Source organism: Pan troglodytes, chromosome 16 (assembly GCF_028858775.2).
Source record: "Pan troglodytes isolate AG18354 chromosome 16, NHGRI_mPanTro3-v2.0_pri, whole genome shotgun sequence".
NCBI lineage: Eukaryota > Metazoa > Chordata > Mammalia > Primates > Hominidae > Pan > Pan troglodytes.
In genome coordinates, this window is record NC_072414.2 from 70,764,176 (window position 1) to 70,778,936 (window position 14,761).

At 52.6% G+C, this 14,761-nt stretch overlaps 1 protein-coding gene across 1 annotated transcript in view; it reads right to left on the bottom strand.

Moving 5' to 3' along the window:
• The window catches only part of ADAMTS7 (ADAM metallopeptidase with thrombospondin type 1 motif 7), a 52,641-nt gene that overhangs the window by 19,079 nt on the left and 18,801 nt on the right, over positions 1-14,761 (bottom strand). The window contains exons 5-8 of the mRNA XM_024349314.3: positions 13,357-13,440; positions 12,887-13,011; positions 11,907-12,056; positions 10,445-10,588 (exon numbers count right to left, since the gene is read on the bottom strand). Of these exons, the coding sequence (XP_024205082.2) occupies positions 10,445-10,588; positions 11,907-12,056; positions 12,887-13,011; positions 13,357-13,440 (503 nt within the window). The remainder of the gene's footprint in view (positions 1-10,444; positions 10,589-11,906; positions 12,057-12,886; positions 13,012-13,356; positions 13,441-14,761) is intronic.

The following is a 14,761-nucleotide window of genomic DNA, read 5'->3' on the forward strand; positions in this document are numbered from 1 at the left end:
CTCCGGCCTCTGTCATACCCTATCTACTCCTGCCTTCCTCCAGCTGGCATTCCCTGGCAGCGGTAGCAGGGAAACTGGCAGACACAAGCAGGCGCCATCTGTGTCCACCACACACTCCTGCTGCTGCGGTGTGGCGAAGACAAGGCTGCCCAGACACAACACCATGAGGCAGGAAGCATGGAAGCAGGGACCCTGGGGAGGGTGGCCCAGGCCCTTCTGGCACCCGCTTCTGCCCCTGCCTCACTCTGTACAACCCTCAGGCATGCTATTGCTTCTGGGACCAGTGACCAGCCTGCTGCCCCTGCTGGACCTTAGGTGGCCACCACTATGGCTTAGCAGCAGGAGTGCCCTGGCATGCTGACCACGCTGCCCATGGCTCATTGCTGTCCTGGAGGAACTGGAGGAAGGTTTGGGGCCTTCTGGGGGCAGAGTGGCTGGGGAGAATTGAGCCACACAGACTTGCAGGGCTGGGGATGACCCAGGCAGCCACGACTTGGGCAGAAACAATGGAGGGAGGCAGGACCCGCGGGACCTGGGGCCTCTAGCCAGGCAGAGGAGATGGGGAGGCACAAACCCTCCAGTTCTCCAGTCTGGGTGGCCTCAGGGCAGGTGGCGCCAGGACAGAGCATACAGTCCTGATTGGGACAGGCAGGGGGTTGCACAGGGAAGAAGGGCAAAGGTGATGGATCCTGGAGTCCAGCAGGGAGAGAAAGAGACACTCCGAGATGTGGAGAGGCTGGGAGAACACGAAAGGGTCAGGAAACAGGGCCAAGACCACTGAAGGCAGGTGTGGAGAGAGGCTGGGAGGGTGGATCAGACCATGGACTCCCGAAGCCCTGATTTCAGAGGAGGGGGCCTGACAGCTTGGAGATCCAGGGTGGAGTGGGTGTCTGCATGGTCTCCTAAGTCCCCTGACCAGTGACAGGCCCCCGGCCCTGCCCAGAGCTGTGGAGAAGAAAGCCAAGGTGACCAAACTTCTACTGAGAACCCTGGAATCCTCCTGGAATCACTCAGACTGCCCATGCTGGCTGGAAACAGATCCTCTAACATGGGCGTTGGCAGATGAGCAGCTGCTGGATGCAGTCCTAGTGCCCAAGATGACCACGTGCCAGGCTGGTCCAGGGTGCTGGGGGCATACCCTCTCATTTGCTCCTCACAACATCCTGGGCAGACTCTACCATCATCTCCCCTCACGCACTCAGGGCCCATAGGTCACTGGCCCCGGGTCGCACAAGAGAGATGTGATGGCCAGGATCTGGAGCCAGGCCCAGGCTGCCTGCACCAGGCTGTGTCTACTCACTGGGCTACCCCCAGTGCAGGGCTCCTCCCATTCAACCGCGAGCCTGGCCTCAAATACTTCACCCCACATACAAGTTCAAAACCATGGCAGCGAGACCTGGCGGGGAGAAAGGAGTGTCCCAAGTGCTCCTGCGGCTTGGGGCTCCCTGAGCCTCCCTGGGCCTGCACCCGGGGCAGAGTGTCAGTGGCGGGTGGTGGGGTCAGCTGGCCCTGGGCTCCCTCCTTCCCGCTAGCATTCTGTGGCTCGAGGAGGTAGACTGGGGGCTCACCCATCCCAGCCAGGGGGTCCTCTGACCCAGGGGCTGAGGGGTCCAATGCACCTCATCCCGGCACCAACAGTCCCTGGGCTGCAGCTAAGCCCTTCTGCTTCCTGGCTGCCCCAGTGCTGACTCGCTGCACATGTGGCTCCTGCGGGCCTGCTGTTGGGCAGCTGAAGCCACAACAACCTCTCAGCCCACCCTGGGTGTGTGGGAGAAGTCGGGAGCATGAGGCGACCCTCACAAAATCCACTGTGAGAATCAGGCCGAGGTGCTGTCTTGGGAGTCAGAAACCCAAGTTCTACTCTTTGCCTGGCTGTAGATGCTGTGTGGCCTTGGGCCTTCACGTCCTCATCTACAAGAGGCTGATCCCAAGCTACAGGGGTATAAATAGCAGTGTCTTCTTGGGAAAAATCACACAGGCGGCCGGCAGCCAGCCCTTCCTTCCTCTGGCAGGCTCACTGCCAGGTCCTCTGCGCTGCCGACACACCCGGATCCCCAAACCCGTCAGCCCTTCCCCTCCACGCCCCTCCTTAAGCTAATTATAGCGGGGCTGGGCAGTCCCACAAGAGGTCAAAGGAGACAGTAGGTGACTCCGGTCAGAAGCCTCACTCTCACCTTGAGACTGCAAAGAGCTGCCTGCCACTGACAGGAGAGACCTGTGGGCCCGCTCCCCTGGCCACCCCTGGGATCTGGTCATGGAGTCACTGAATGGGGGGTCCACGGGGTGAAGTGAAGGACCCCACATGTGACCCAGCCTGCCTCTCTCCCTGTAGAAATGCTGGCTTTGAGGAAAGCAGGGACCAGGGCCTCCCCTCCTCCCCACCCAGGTCCAAGTTGACACTGGTGAAATGCTGTGACCTCTCCCCAGGGTCCCTTAAAGCACCTGTCAGTCCAGAAAGGTTCTTAGAGTTCTTCAGGTCAACCCTCTTGGACAAGCTCCAGAAGCTACCCTCCAGCGCCCCCCCACCACCTCCTGAGGGTTCTTCTGCCCCACCCTATACTCGCATGGCCCCAGCCTCTGCCCAGCCTGCCCTCCACTTACAGCAGCACCCTTCTTCCTCGGCATGGAAGCTGGCCTTTAGAAGGCAGGCTCCTTCTCCGAGTCACTGTTCCTGACCTCAGGAGGGCTTGGTGCCCCTCTCCCCATTCCTACAGACCCACGAGGACTGCATGCCTCAGTGCCAATCATCCCCAACTGTCATCTGTCCGTCTCCCCCCGCTGTGAGGGCCTGGAGGACAGGCACCTGGAGGTCTGTCTCCTTTACCACGGTCCCCACACACAGGGCCTGATGGACATGGAGTCTGTGGACACAGCAAGAACGAGTTTGGATTCAGCCCTGTGGGTCTACCTGGCTGGATAAGCATCTATATGCAGGAAGCCAAAGGGATTCAGGACCAGCCAGGATGAGAGGGTGGTCTGTGAGTGCCTCTGCGACGCCCCCAAGTCCTAGGAACACTGCCTGACTGTTTGGCACTTTCGGTGAATCTCACTCATTCTGTCCCCCAACCTGCTTGGGTGGGGCCCATCCTCTCTCTCCTGTCCCATCCCCAGCAAGGAGACCAAAGGCTGCAGGCTGGAAGACAGGCTGCTGCCACCCTCCCCACCTCCGCACACCCTCTTCCTTCCACCTCCTGGGCCTCGGGAGGGCCCTGCTGCCTGACTCCCAGGATGCAAAGGTGAAAGTGTGAAAGGACCTTGGGAGGATGGGGTTCTTCTTCCTCCCAAACACCCCTCCATTGGGGAGGCACGTATTGCTCTGCTTCTGTCTGGCTCTCCCCGGTGCCCAGGCTCTGGGAGGCCCCGGCTGGCTCTGACTCTCACCCTGTCCTCCCACCCTCACCCCAGGCCCCGAGCCAAGTCCCTCAAGCATTCCAGCAGCTGAATGAGGACAGAGACTTGTCTGTCTGTCTGTCTGTCTGTCCTAGAACCAGGCTGTTGGGCGGTACCCTGGGTCGGGGCAGCTGGGAACAAGCCCTGGGGGTGCTGTGGGGGCAGCTACTATTCTGATTTTCTGAAGCCATTCTCTCATTCTCTGCCTCTCTCTGGGGAAGGAGACACACCCTCCTCCCCACCTTCAGGCCACTTCCCTGGTTCAAGTCCATCCCATCTATCACTTGGTAACAGTGGAAGGAATAGTAACGAGCGTGCGTGAAATGCTTACTGTGTGGCAGGCACTGTGCTAAGCACTGCACGCGTTTTCTCACTTATTCCTCGTATCACATGCACAAGGCAGGCCCATCATCATGTCCATTTTTTGAGGCTTAAGAGCTAATATAACTTGTCTGCCAACACAGGTAGAAGCCTGGGCCACAGTCTAGGTTCTTCTTTTTTCCCCAAGATGGTCTTGCCCTGTCGCCCAAGCTGAACTGCAGTGGCGTGATCTTGGCTCACTGCAACCTCCACCTCCCAGGTTCAAGCAATTCTCCTGCCTAGCCTCCCGAGTAGCTGGGATTATAGGCATGCACCACCACACCCAGGTGATTTTTGTATTTTTAGTAGAGACGGGGTTTCACCATGTTGGCCAAGCTTGTCTCGAACTCCTGACCTCAAGGGATCCGCCTGCCTCAGTCTCCCAAAGTGCTGGGTTTATAGGTGTAAGCCACCGTGCCTGGCCAGTCTAGGTCCTTAACCACCAAACAAAACTCTTCTCTGCTTCCAATCCCACCCCCCACCCCAGTACTGCCTCTTCCACTGGAGGCCAGCATCCTTGCTCTTACATCCCTAATGGACCTGGTCACATCCCTGCTTAAGCCCCACAGTGAGTGGACTTCTAGAAAAACATGGCACGTTGAGCAGACAGATTTATCGCTGCTCCCTTCCAAAATTCCACTATGATGACAGTAGAGGAAATAAACAAGGCATAAATCCATAAGGGGTGATGATGGGTAATGAAGGATGTCAACAAGATTCTGGAAGCTGGGAAGCAGATGGCCAGGCAGTAGCTGACTTGGTAGAGTGATAAAAGCTGAGAGCCAACTGCCTGCAGGGAGGAACCACCCAGAAGGAGAGGCCCAGAAAGGCTCAGGAATGGAGTTTCCAGGGACCCCTCAGGGCCTTAGGGCCAGGAGGGCTGAAGAGAGTAGGGCTGAAAGTCTGTAAGAACCGATCAGACCCTAGATCCCCTCCCCAACCCTGAGTAGCCAAGTGACGGCCACCTGCCACCCAGCAGAGGGCCGAGGATCACTCCCTGGGGAGGGTGAACCAGGAGGCTCTGGCCCAGGAATGGTAGACATACATGAAGGCCCAAGGCAGAAGGACCTACAGAGAAAAGGGGACAAGCAAAAGTCTACACATTGAAGGGTAAGAAACACGCCAAGCCGGAATGCTGCAGCCAGACATACACTCTCCCAGGAAAAGCCTAGAGGATTCCTCTCGGAAAACTGAATCACTCAGAAAAATGACCTCAGATACTGAAATTAGAAGATCTCCCCAAAATAGCCCCCATGCAAACCAGTCCTTCAGCAGAGACTTGGAAAAGTCCTGCCCAAGTCCACAAACTGCACAATGAGTATCTCTGCATCTCCTTGCTATATATGAAATACAGCCAATGCATTTTAAGAAAACTTTTTTTTGAGACAGAGTCTCTCTCTGTTGCCCAGGCTGGAGTACAGTGACGCAATCTCGGTTCACTGCAGCCTCTGCCTCCCGGGTTCAAGCGATTCTCCTGCCTCAGCCTCCTGAGTAGCTGCGATTACAGGCACCAGCCACCAGGCCTGGCTAATTTTTTGTATTTTTTTTTTAGTACAGACAGGGTTTCACCATGTTGGCCAGGCTGGTCTCAAACTCCTGACCTCAAGAGATCTGCCCGCCTTAGCCTCCCAAAGTGCTGGGATTACAGGCGTGAGCCACCACGCCTAGCCAAGGAAACTATTAACATGAAACAAATATTTTTTAAAAAATAACCCAAAGGAAAGAAAAACATTTCAGGGAACAGAAGAAAAAAGTCAAATCCATGTAAGTAATAACCTCACAGAGATAAGAGAACATACTGTACCCATGAAACAAGAATAGGATCAAAAGGTGCACAGGTTGAGCATCTCCAATCTCAAAATCCAAATGCTCCAAAATCCAAAACTTTTGGGCACTAACATGATGCTCAGAGGAAATGCTCTTTGGAGCACTTCAGATTTTGGACTTTCAGACTGGGGATTCTGAACTGCTAAGTATAATGCAAATACTCAAAAATAAAAAAAAATCCAAAATCTAAAACACTTCTGGTCCTAAGTATTTCAGATGAGACACTCAATGTGTATTTAGTGAATGAGAAAGTTTAAGAAATTAAAAGTACAATGAAAAAAATGAAAATTTTAATAGAAGGATTGTAAAGTATAGATAAATCAGATGCCCCCTAGAAAATAGAAACAGGTGGCTGGGCACGCTGGCTCACGACTGTAATCCCAGAACTTTGGGAAGCTGAGGGAGGAGTCCAGAAGTTCAAGCCCAGCCTGAGCAACACGGCAAAACCTCATCTCTAGAAAAAATTAAAAATTAAAAAATTAGCTGGGTGTGGTGGCACACACTTGTTGTCCCAGCTACTCGGGATGCTGAGGCAGGAGGATCATTTGTGCCTGGGAGCCCAAGGCTGCAGTGAGCCATGATTGTGGCACTGCACTCCAGCCTGGGCAACAAAGCGAGACTCAAAGAAAGAAAGAAAGACAGAGAGAGAGAGGGAGAGGGAGAGGGGGGAGGGAGGGAGGGAGGGAGGGAGGATAGAAAAGAAAAGAAAATAGAAAGAGATGAAAAATTGTAAAATGTTTAAAAATAAGAAAGTGAGAGAATAGCTGAATATTAAGGGTTCCAGAAAGAGAAAATGTAAGAAAGTTGTCAAATAAATAATACAACAACAGTTCAAGAACTGAAGGGCACAAGTTTCTAGATTAAAACAGTCCAATGAGTGCTCCCTCAAATTAAAATAGACCAAGGCATATACTGTAAAATTTAAAATCACCAAAAAGAGAGAGAGAAAGAGAGAGAGTCCTAAAAGCTTCCAGATTTTTTAAAAGGTCACATTCAAATCACAATGGTATGGGACCTCTACAGAGCAATGTTGGAAACTAGAAGACAACGGAAAAATGCCTTCAACATTCTGAAGAAGAGTCACTTCCAACCCGAGGTTGATATCAAATCAAAATATCAAGCAGATGTGAGGGAAGAATAAAGACACTTTGAGACAGGCAAACCATTTACCTCCATGCACTCTTTCTCAGAAAGCTGCTTGAGGATGTGCTCCACCAAAACAAATTAAAAAAAAAAAAAAGGTACCTCCCCATAAAAAAAGTAGCATGGGATCCAAGAAACAGGAAGACCTTCCATGAATATTTTGGGGCAGGTCTAGAAAGCATCCAGTCTAAACTGGAGGACACAGGGAAGTTGGGAGGAGGGTCCAAGAAAGAAGGGAACTGCTGGATTATCTGGTAGGGATTACCTTTGGGAAAACTGGATTAAAAGACATCTTATAAAACTATTAAAGGATCTGGAAGGCCTGGAGAAGCAATGAAAACCAAGCAAATAAAAAACTTGTTCTTAAAAAGAAATGCCATCTAGATGGGGCGCAGTGGCTCTCACCTGTAACCCCAGCACTTTGGGAGGCCAAGGTGGCGAATCACTTGAGGTCAGGAGTTCGAGACCAGCCTGGCCAACATGGAAACCCCGTTTCTACTAAAAATACAAACATTAGCTGGGCAGGGGTGGCAGGTGCCTGTAATCCCAGCTACTTGGGAGGCTGAGGCATGAGAATCACTTGAACCCAGGAGGCAGAGGCTGCAGTGAGCTGAGATTGCACCACTGTACTCCAGCTGGGGCAGCAGAGTGAGACTCTCTCAAAAAAAAAAAAAAAAAAAGAAAAGAAAGAAAGAAATGCCATCTTATTACAACACTTAGTTCAGACATCAAGATTTATAGCCATAATAATGAAAATGCGGAATATGGACTTAATCCAAATATGTTAACACTAAATTGGGATGAAAAGTGAGGGGACAAATGTATGTACAGGAAGTGATGCAAGGGTGCTAAATCCCAAACTTCCAGATAATATCTAAACTGGAAAATCAATAAATGAGAGTCTAGCAATACTTTTTGGAAATAGGAAAGTAAATACAAGAAAAAGCTAACAGTGTTAAGTTTGAAGGTGGTTGCCTAGGAAAAAGCAATGGAGGGTGGGGAGAAGTGGGGCAGGTGTACAATGCTCTCCTGTTGCCATCTTCTATTATTATTTTTTTTTTTGAGACGGAGTTTTTTTTGCTCTTGTTGCCCAGGTTGCAGTGCAGTGGCGTGATCTTGGCTCACTGCAGCCTCCACCTCCCAGGTTCAAGCAATTCTCCTGCCTCAGGCTCCTGAATAGCTGGGATTACAGGCGTCTGCCACCATGCCCAGCTAATTTTTTGTATTTTTAGTAGAGAGGGGGTTTCACCATGTTGGCCAGGCTGGTCTTGAACTCCTGACCTCAGATGATCCACCCACCTCGGCCTCCCAAAGAAATGGAATTACAGGCATGAGCCACTGTGTCCGGCCTGCCATCTTGAATTCTTCATATCTTTGACCTTGTGCCTTGTAAGCGAGGTCTATTTATTTTATGATTATTATTATTTTTTGAGATGGAGTCTCACTCTGGCACAGGCTGGAGTGCAGCGGCGTAATTTCGGCTCACTGCAACCTCCGCCTCCTGGGTTCAAGTGATTCTCCTGCCTCAGCTTCCCAAGTAGCTGGGATTACAGGCACACGCCACCACACCCGGCTAATTTTTGTATTTTCAGTAGGGAAGGGGTTTCACCATGTTGGCCAGGCTGGTCTCGAACTGCTGACCTCAAGTGATCCACCCGCCTCAGCCTCCCAAAGTGCTGGGATTACAGGCATAAGCCACCACAAGCAAGGTCCAGCCAGTAAGCAAGGTCTGATGGGACAAAAGAGCCTGTATCTGAGCAGAGGAGACACAGGCAATGTCTGTGTCCACCATTCCTTGCTGCCCCATTTGCATCTCACATTTACTTTGGTCCATGAGCTCAGAACCTATAATGTGTAGGAGTTCGGTGAGACTCAAAGCAATTAGATGTTAAACATGTTATGTCAACAACTGAGTAAGGGACAGGAGAGCACTGACAGGCCCAGAGGCTGCATTTTCCATTTGAACCAGACTTACTTCAAATGCAGAAAGAAGACAATGACCAAGGAGCCCCATCATCCTTTCTTACCCATGTTAACACCCCTGTATTAGCCAATCGCTATGCAGAAAATGAAGACACGAGAGGAAAGAGAACCCCACAGTTCCTTCTCCTTTCAGTCTTTCCTTCCTCATTGGTAAGAAAAGGTAGACAGCCTGGGTAGAATGTGCACATACCAAGGAGTGAGATGAAACCAGTTGAGATAATTTTATTCTATTTCATCCTCTGGTAAATATGAGCTACAAAAGACGAATTGTATAATTTCAGTGACTCTGCATACAAGTTAATAGAGCTGACCTTTGAACAACATGGATTTGAACTGCACAGGTCCACTTACATGTGGATTTTTTTTCACCTCTGCCACCCTTGAGATCATCCCCTGCCTTTCTCCTCCCTCCTCAGCCTACTCAACATGAAGAGGATGAGGATCCTCTTCCACTTAATGAATATCCACTTCCACTTAATGAGCAGTGAACATATTTTCTCTTCCTTATGATTTCAATAACATTTGCTTTTCTCTAGCTTACTTTATTGTAAGAATACAGTATATATTATATACAACATACAAAATATGTGTTAACTGTTTATGTTATCAGTAAGGCTTCCAGTCAACAGTAGGCTATTAGCAGTTTTGGGCAAGTCGAAAGTTATACGTGGATTTTCAATTGCACAGGAGTCAGCACCCCTGTCCCCCGAGTTGTTCTGGGGTCAGCTATACTCATATTTGCATTTAAAACTGGCACTGCACAAAATAAAGATGAATGGTACAATTTATGCCAATAATTTAAATTTAAAACTTTTTCTTACTTAGAACATTAAATAGCAAATTTGAAAAAAAAAAAAAAAAACCACCAGAACAGGCCGGGCATGGTGCACTGCTCATGCCTGTAATTCCAGCACTCTGGGAGGCAAAGGTGGGCGGATCACCTGAGGTCACGAGTTCAAGACCAGTCTGGCCAACATGGCAAAAGCTCGTCTCTACTAAAAATACAAAAAGTAGCCAGCCGTTGTGGCACACGCCTGTAGTCCCAGCTACTCAGGAGGCTGAGGCAGGAGAATCGCTTGAACCCGGGAGGCGGAGGTTGCAGTGAGTCAAGATCGTGCCATTGCATTCCAGCCTGGGCAACAGAGCGAGACTCTGTCTCAAAAAACAAACAAACAACAACAACAAAAACACCAGAACAAATGAAGAGAACATGAAAAAAAAGGAGAAAGCTTCGTATTTCAGTTCCCTTAATGGCCCCTTCTTCCTGCCTCTGACCGGACCTTGTGGCTGGCCCTCACCTCCTCCAGCTTCATTTCCTACGCAGCCTTGGCTCCCGCAGCCTTGGCTCCCACAGCCTTGCTCAGGGTTCCGCCGTTACCTGAAAGCTCTCCCGCTCCTTTACCGCTACAGGCCTTTCTCAGGCTTCCTCTACCAAGAACACCATTCTTCTCCCTTCTGCACATGTGTGAATTCTCGCTCCTCCTCCAAGTTCAAGCCTCCTTCCAGGAGGACATTTGGGATGCCGGCACCACATCTTTGCCAGGTGCCCCTCTGTTTCCCTCTACCCTGGCCCTGCAGTGTGACTGTCTGCATCACCCCCATTAGACCTTGACCTCATGTATCAAGACCTTGCCCCTCTGCTTCCCTCTACCCCGGCCCTGCAGTATGACTGTCTGCATCTCTCCTAGTAGACCTTGACCTCATGGATCAAGGTATAGGGGCCCAGGGCTGGGGGACTTACTCAAGGAACCTGGTGATATACTGGCGGCTGCAGCGGGACCAGGTGAGGGGAGCGGCGTCGTACAGGAGCTGTGGAGACATGATGAAAGGTCGTTTCCCAACGGGCTCACAGTCATTGCCGCTTCCGTCATGCTGAATGCCAAAACTGTGTGAGAGCACAGGCCCCAGGGGCGGGTGAGCCGGCGGGAGGCTGCCAGCCTGCCCTCCCCTGGACACCCACAAGGTGCACAGTCCTAGTTCCCAGGGCTGGTTCTGCCACCCAATGGCCACACCCAATGGCTGCAGAAAGTCACATTCCCCTCTCTGAGCCTTAGTTTCCTGAAGGTAAAATGAGGGTATGACAGCTAGTATCCCAAGGGCTCCTGTTCCAGCCTGAAATGAGGGCCAGGGACCCAGAGCAGCCCTGCCCCTGCCTGGGGGCCAGCCAGCAATGGCAAATCAGGTGGCACAGATGTGGGCCCGTGATGGCCCCTGCAAGCTCACTGGCCTCAAGAACAGTCTGACAGCGGTTCCCACTCACAGGTCCTTGTCCCAAGGCTGTGCACTTGAGTTAAGGGATCTGAGCTGCTGTATCACAGAAAGGTCTCCAGAGACCATCCTTGGGAAGGATACAAGAAAAATTATTTCCTGAGCATCTACTATGTGCCAGGGGCCATGCTAAGCACTTTCAGAAACACAATCTCACTTAGTTCTCATTATTACCCTCAGGAAGGCTCAGAGAGTCTAAGGAACTAGCTAGGGTAACACAGCCAGGAAATTGCAGTACTGCGGCAGGCTGTTCTTTCTGCAGCCATAAGCAGCTTCAAGGTCCTGCAGGCACGGCCATCGCCTACGAAACCCGGACGTCTGAATGGATGACCCCAACAGCTTTGACCCACAGAACGTTCTGGGAGCCTGCCTTTGATGGCTTGCTAGACAATCTAAGATGCTGCCATATTCGCCAGCTCAACAGCCAGGGCACAGGTGGCTGGAGGCCTGTGAAGACAGAAGCCTCAGGCAGCAGTGTCAGATGGAAGGAGCCTTGGACATCACTGAATCCAAACCCCTCAATCTATGGGAAGCACACAGAGGCCCAGAGAGGGCAGGCACTGGCCCAGGCCACAGAGCAAAGAGGAACAGGGACAGGGATCGAGAGTAAAAAATACAGCACTGAGGGCAATGGGGAGGGACAGCCAAAGACCTACAATGACTTTCCGGCCCATCACAACTCCCCTTTAAATAAGACTCCCTCCAGGCCAGTCCTAGAGATGCCCAGGCAGCCCTCTCTCCTGCTTTACAGGGAAGCAGCCTGGTTGTGGGGAGGGGACAGTGCAGGGGCAGCACATGGCCAGACAGTCGGGGCTCCTTTTCCAGAGAGCTTCCTTTCCCCTGGACTTTGTGACCCACAGGCTGGATACCCGGTGCCCCCAGGCTGCGAGGGTGAAGCTCGGCTCTCAGTGTAGCAATGGGGGCAGGCACGGTACCTGTGCCCGAGCTCGTGGGCTACAGTGAAGGCCAGCGGCAGGCCCGTGTCCTCGTTGATGCTGCAGCTGCGGTGCGGCTGGCACATGCCCGCCACATGGGACAGTCCCAGGGTCTCACAGGGCCGGTTCATGGCTGCACACAGGTCCTTCCTGCACAGGCAAAGAAGCGGCCTTCAGGCTAACCTGGCCCAGTGCCAGGCCCACCTGAGCTAAGGCCAGGGAAGGGTCCCCCGAATTGATCCCAAGCAAAAAGGATGTCCCTCCCACCGTTCTGTGACATGAGGCCAGCACGGTGGCCGCTTGGGAAGCAGGTGCTCTCATTTACACACAACCCTCTGGGCATCTCTTTGGCCCTTGAGAGCACAGACCCGCACAGAACAATTTTGGTTACTATCCAGCAGGGGTGCTGACAGATGCCTCCAGAGTCCAGCAGAGGGAAAATAACTGCCTCTGGACAGATCAGCAGTTGCCGGAGGTTAGGGGAGGAAGGTGGCTGTGACTATAAACGGGTAGCACGAGACATCCTTCTGATGGGACAGATCTGTATCTAGACTGTGGGGGTGGGTAGGTGAACCCACAATGATGAAACTGCAAAGAACTGAATACACACACACACACAAAGGGAAGTACATGTGGAACTGATGAGATCTGAGTAAGTCTGTGGATGGTATCAGTGTCAGTTTCCTGATTGGGATACTGTGCTCTAGTCATGCAAGATGTTACCACTGGGGGAAATGGATGAAGGCTACACAGGCCCTCTCTCTATTATTTCTGATAACAGCATGAAAATCCACAATTATTTCAAAATAAAAAGACCTCCCCAAGTGCGGACAGAATCCAGCCTTGGGCCAAAGGTGCGCAAACTCTCCTCAAAACTGGGCTCCCTGACAGCACGGCCCCCTCCTCCACCAGGGCTTCTTCCGCAGGGCCGGGAAGCACCTCCTGAGATGCAGGCTCCCACCCTCCTGCGGCTGCAGTACCTGGTGAGCAGGATGGCGGTGTCATGGTGCAGGGGATGGGCGTCCCCCTTCATGTTGATGCTTTTCTGCCACTTGCAGAAGCTCTTCAGGGTGTTGTCTGCATGGTGCGTGATCTTTAGGTCCTCCTGGGGGCAGAGAGAGTGACTGCTCATGCCTCCCCTGAGTTCCAAGAAGGTCAGGCCCAATTCTCCCCCATACGAAGGCAGGAGACAGAGGCCCAGCAGGGCAGTGGGAGGACCGCAGGCACCAGTCGAGCTTCCAGCCTGACCATCCCTCCTGTAGGAACCTCCTGCAGAGGACCTGGGACCTGAGAGAGGGTCAGTCAGGAACCAGGGGGTGGCAGGGGACACGGTCCAGGCCAAGGAGGCCTTCACTGTGCCCTTCCATAAAGAGCAGCACAGGTCATGTGGCAGGAGGGCTCTGGCAGCCGAAGCCATTGCTGGGCAGCGTGGGACCACATGACCGCTCACCTCCTCATCTTCCAGCAGGACCAGGCGCACAATGGTGATGTGGATGGGGTTCCCAATGCTGGGGTCATGAAACAGGCCAGCCACCTGCCCAAGAGATGGGGGGGTCAGGCTGTCACGAGGATGAAGGATACAAGCAGCCAATGCCCACCCCAACCCACCCACCCACGCAGGGCAACGCACACCCGTGCTCACACACAGGGACTCTCACACTGGTGCACACAGGCTGCACAGTGGACAGGCGATGCATGTGCACCAATGCATGAGTGTCCCCACACCTCACACACACTGCCCCAATGTGGCAGCAGCAGAACCTGGAGAGGACAAGAGGCCTCCGAGGCCCCTTCCCAGAGCTGCAGCCTCTCCTGAGCGTCAGTTTGGGATCTGCTTCCCAGTACCAACTCCATGCCCACCCAGCACAGGCGATGGCAGCTCAGACCTCCAAATGCTGGTTTCTTGGCCTGTCTCAGGGCCCTAGTCCTACAACTGCCACTGGGCTAGGATAGCAGTGCCCTCCTGACCTGGGGATGCCAGGACCAGCATCCCAGGAGTGCACCCTCCAATGAGGCATAGAACTGGGCAGGGCTCAGAGGGTAGAGTGAGGGTAGGCACAGGCCTATGGAGCCTGCCCACTGCTCTGCTATTCCATCTCCCCGGGGCTGACAGCCATGGGGCCAAGGAGGCAGGTGTGCACATCTATCAGAGGCCCCATGGCTACATGGGGCTCCCTACTGAGACCCAGGAGACGGGGCTATCCCCAAAGATGGAAGATAAGCCAAGGTGAGGGGAAATGGCTGGGGAAAGCCATCTGCTCTTTTAAAACTCCTTCAGAACAAAAAAGAGGCCAGCCCATGACTGGGGACAGCTGGCAGGTTCCCAGAGGGCAGGGATGGCAGAACAGGCCAGTTGTGAGTTGGCTTCTAGCAATGCATCAAGAAAAAGAATATTCAAATAGCAAGGAACCAAACAAACACTGTTAAGAGGGCACCACTGCCTCGTCCAAGTTACCATCATCATTTCGTCTGCTCAGTTGTTGAGGTCTCCTACGAGTGTCCCCATATTCTGCGGCCCCTCCAGACCACCTGCAGCCTAGCAGCTCCACCATCGATCTTTGAAATGCAAACCCCATCATGACATGCCCTTGCCTAAAGCAGTAAGTGGTTCTTCACTGTCCAGGAAAAGGACAGAAGTCCCCAGCCTAGCCAACAGGCTTCTTGGATCTGGTCCCTGCCTTCCTCTCTGACCTCCCCTTGCCTCTGAGGTCAGGAGTTCGAGACCAGCCTGGCCAAATGGTGAAACCCGTCTCTACTAAAAATACAAAAATTAGCTCGGCATAGTGGCGCATGCCTGTAATCCCAGCCCCCTGGGAGGCTGAGGCAGGAGAATCACTGGAACCCGGGAAGGCAGA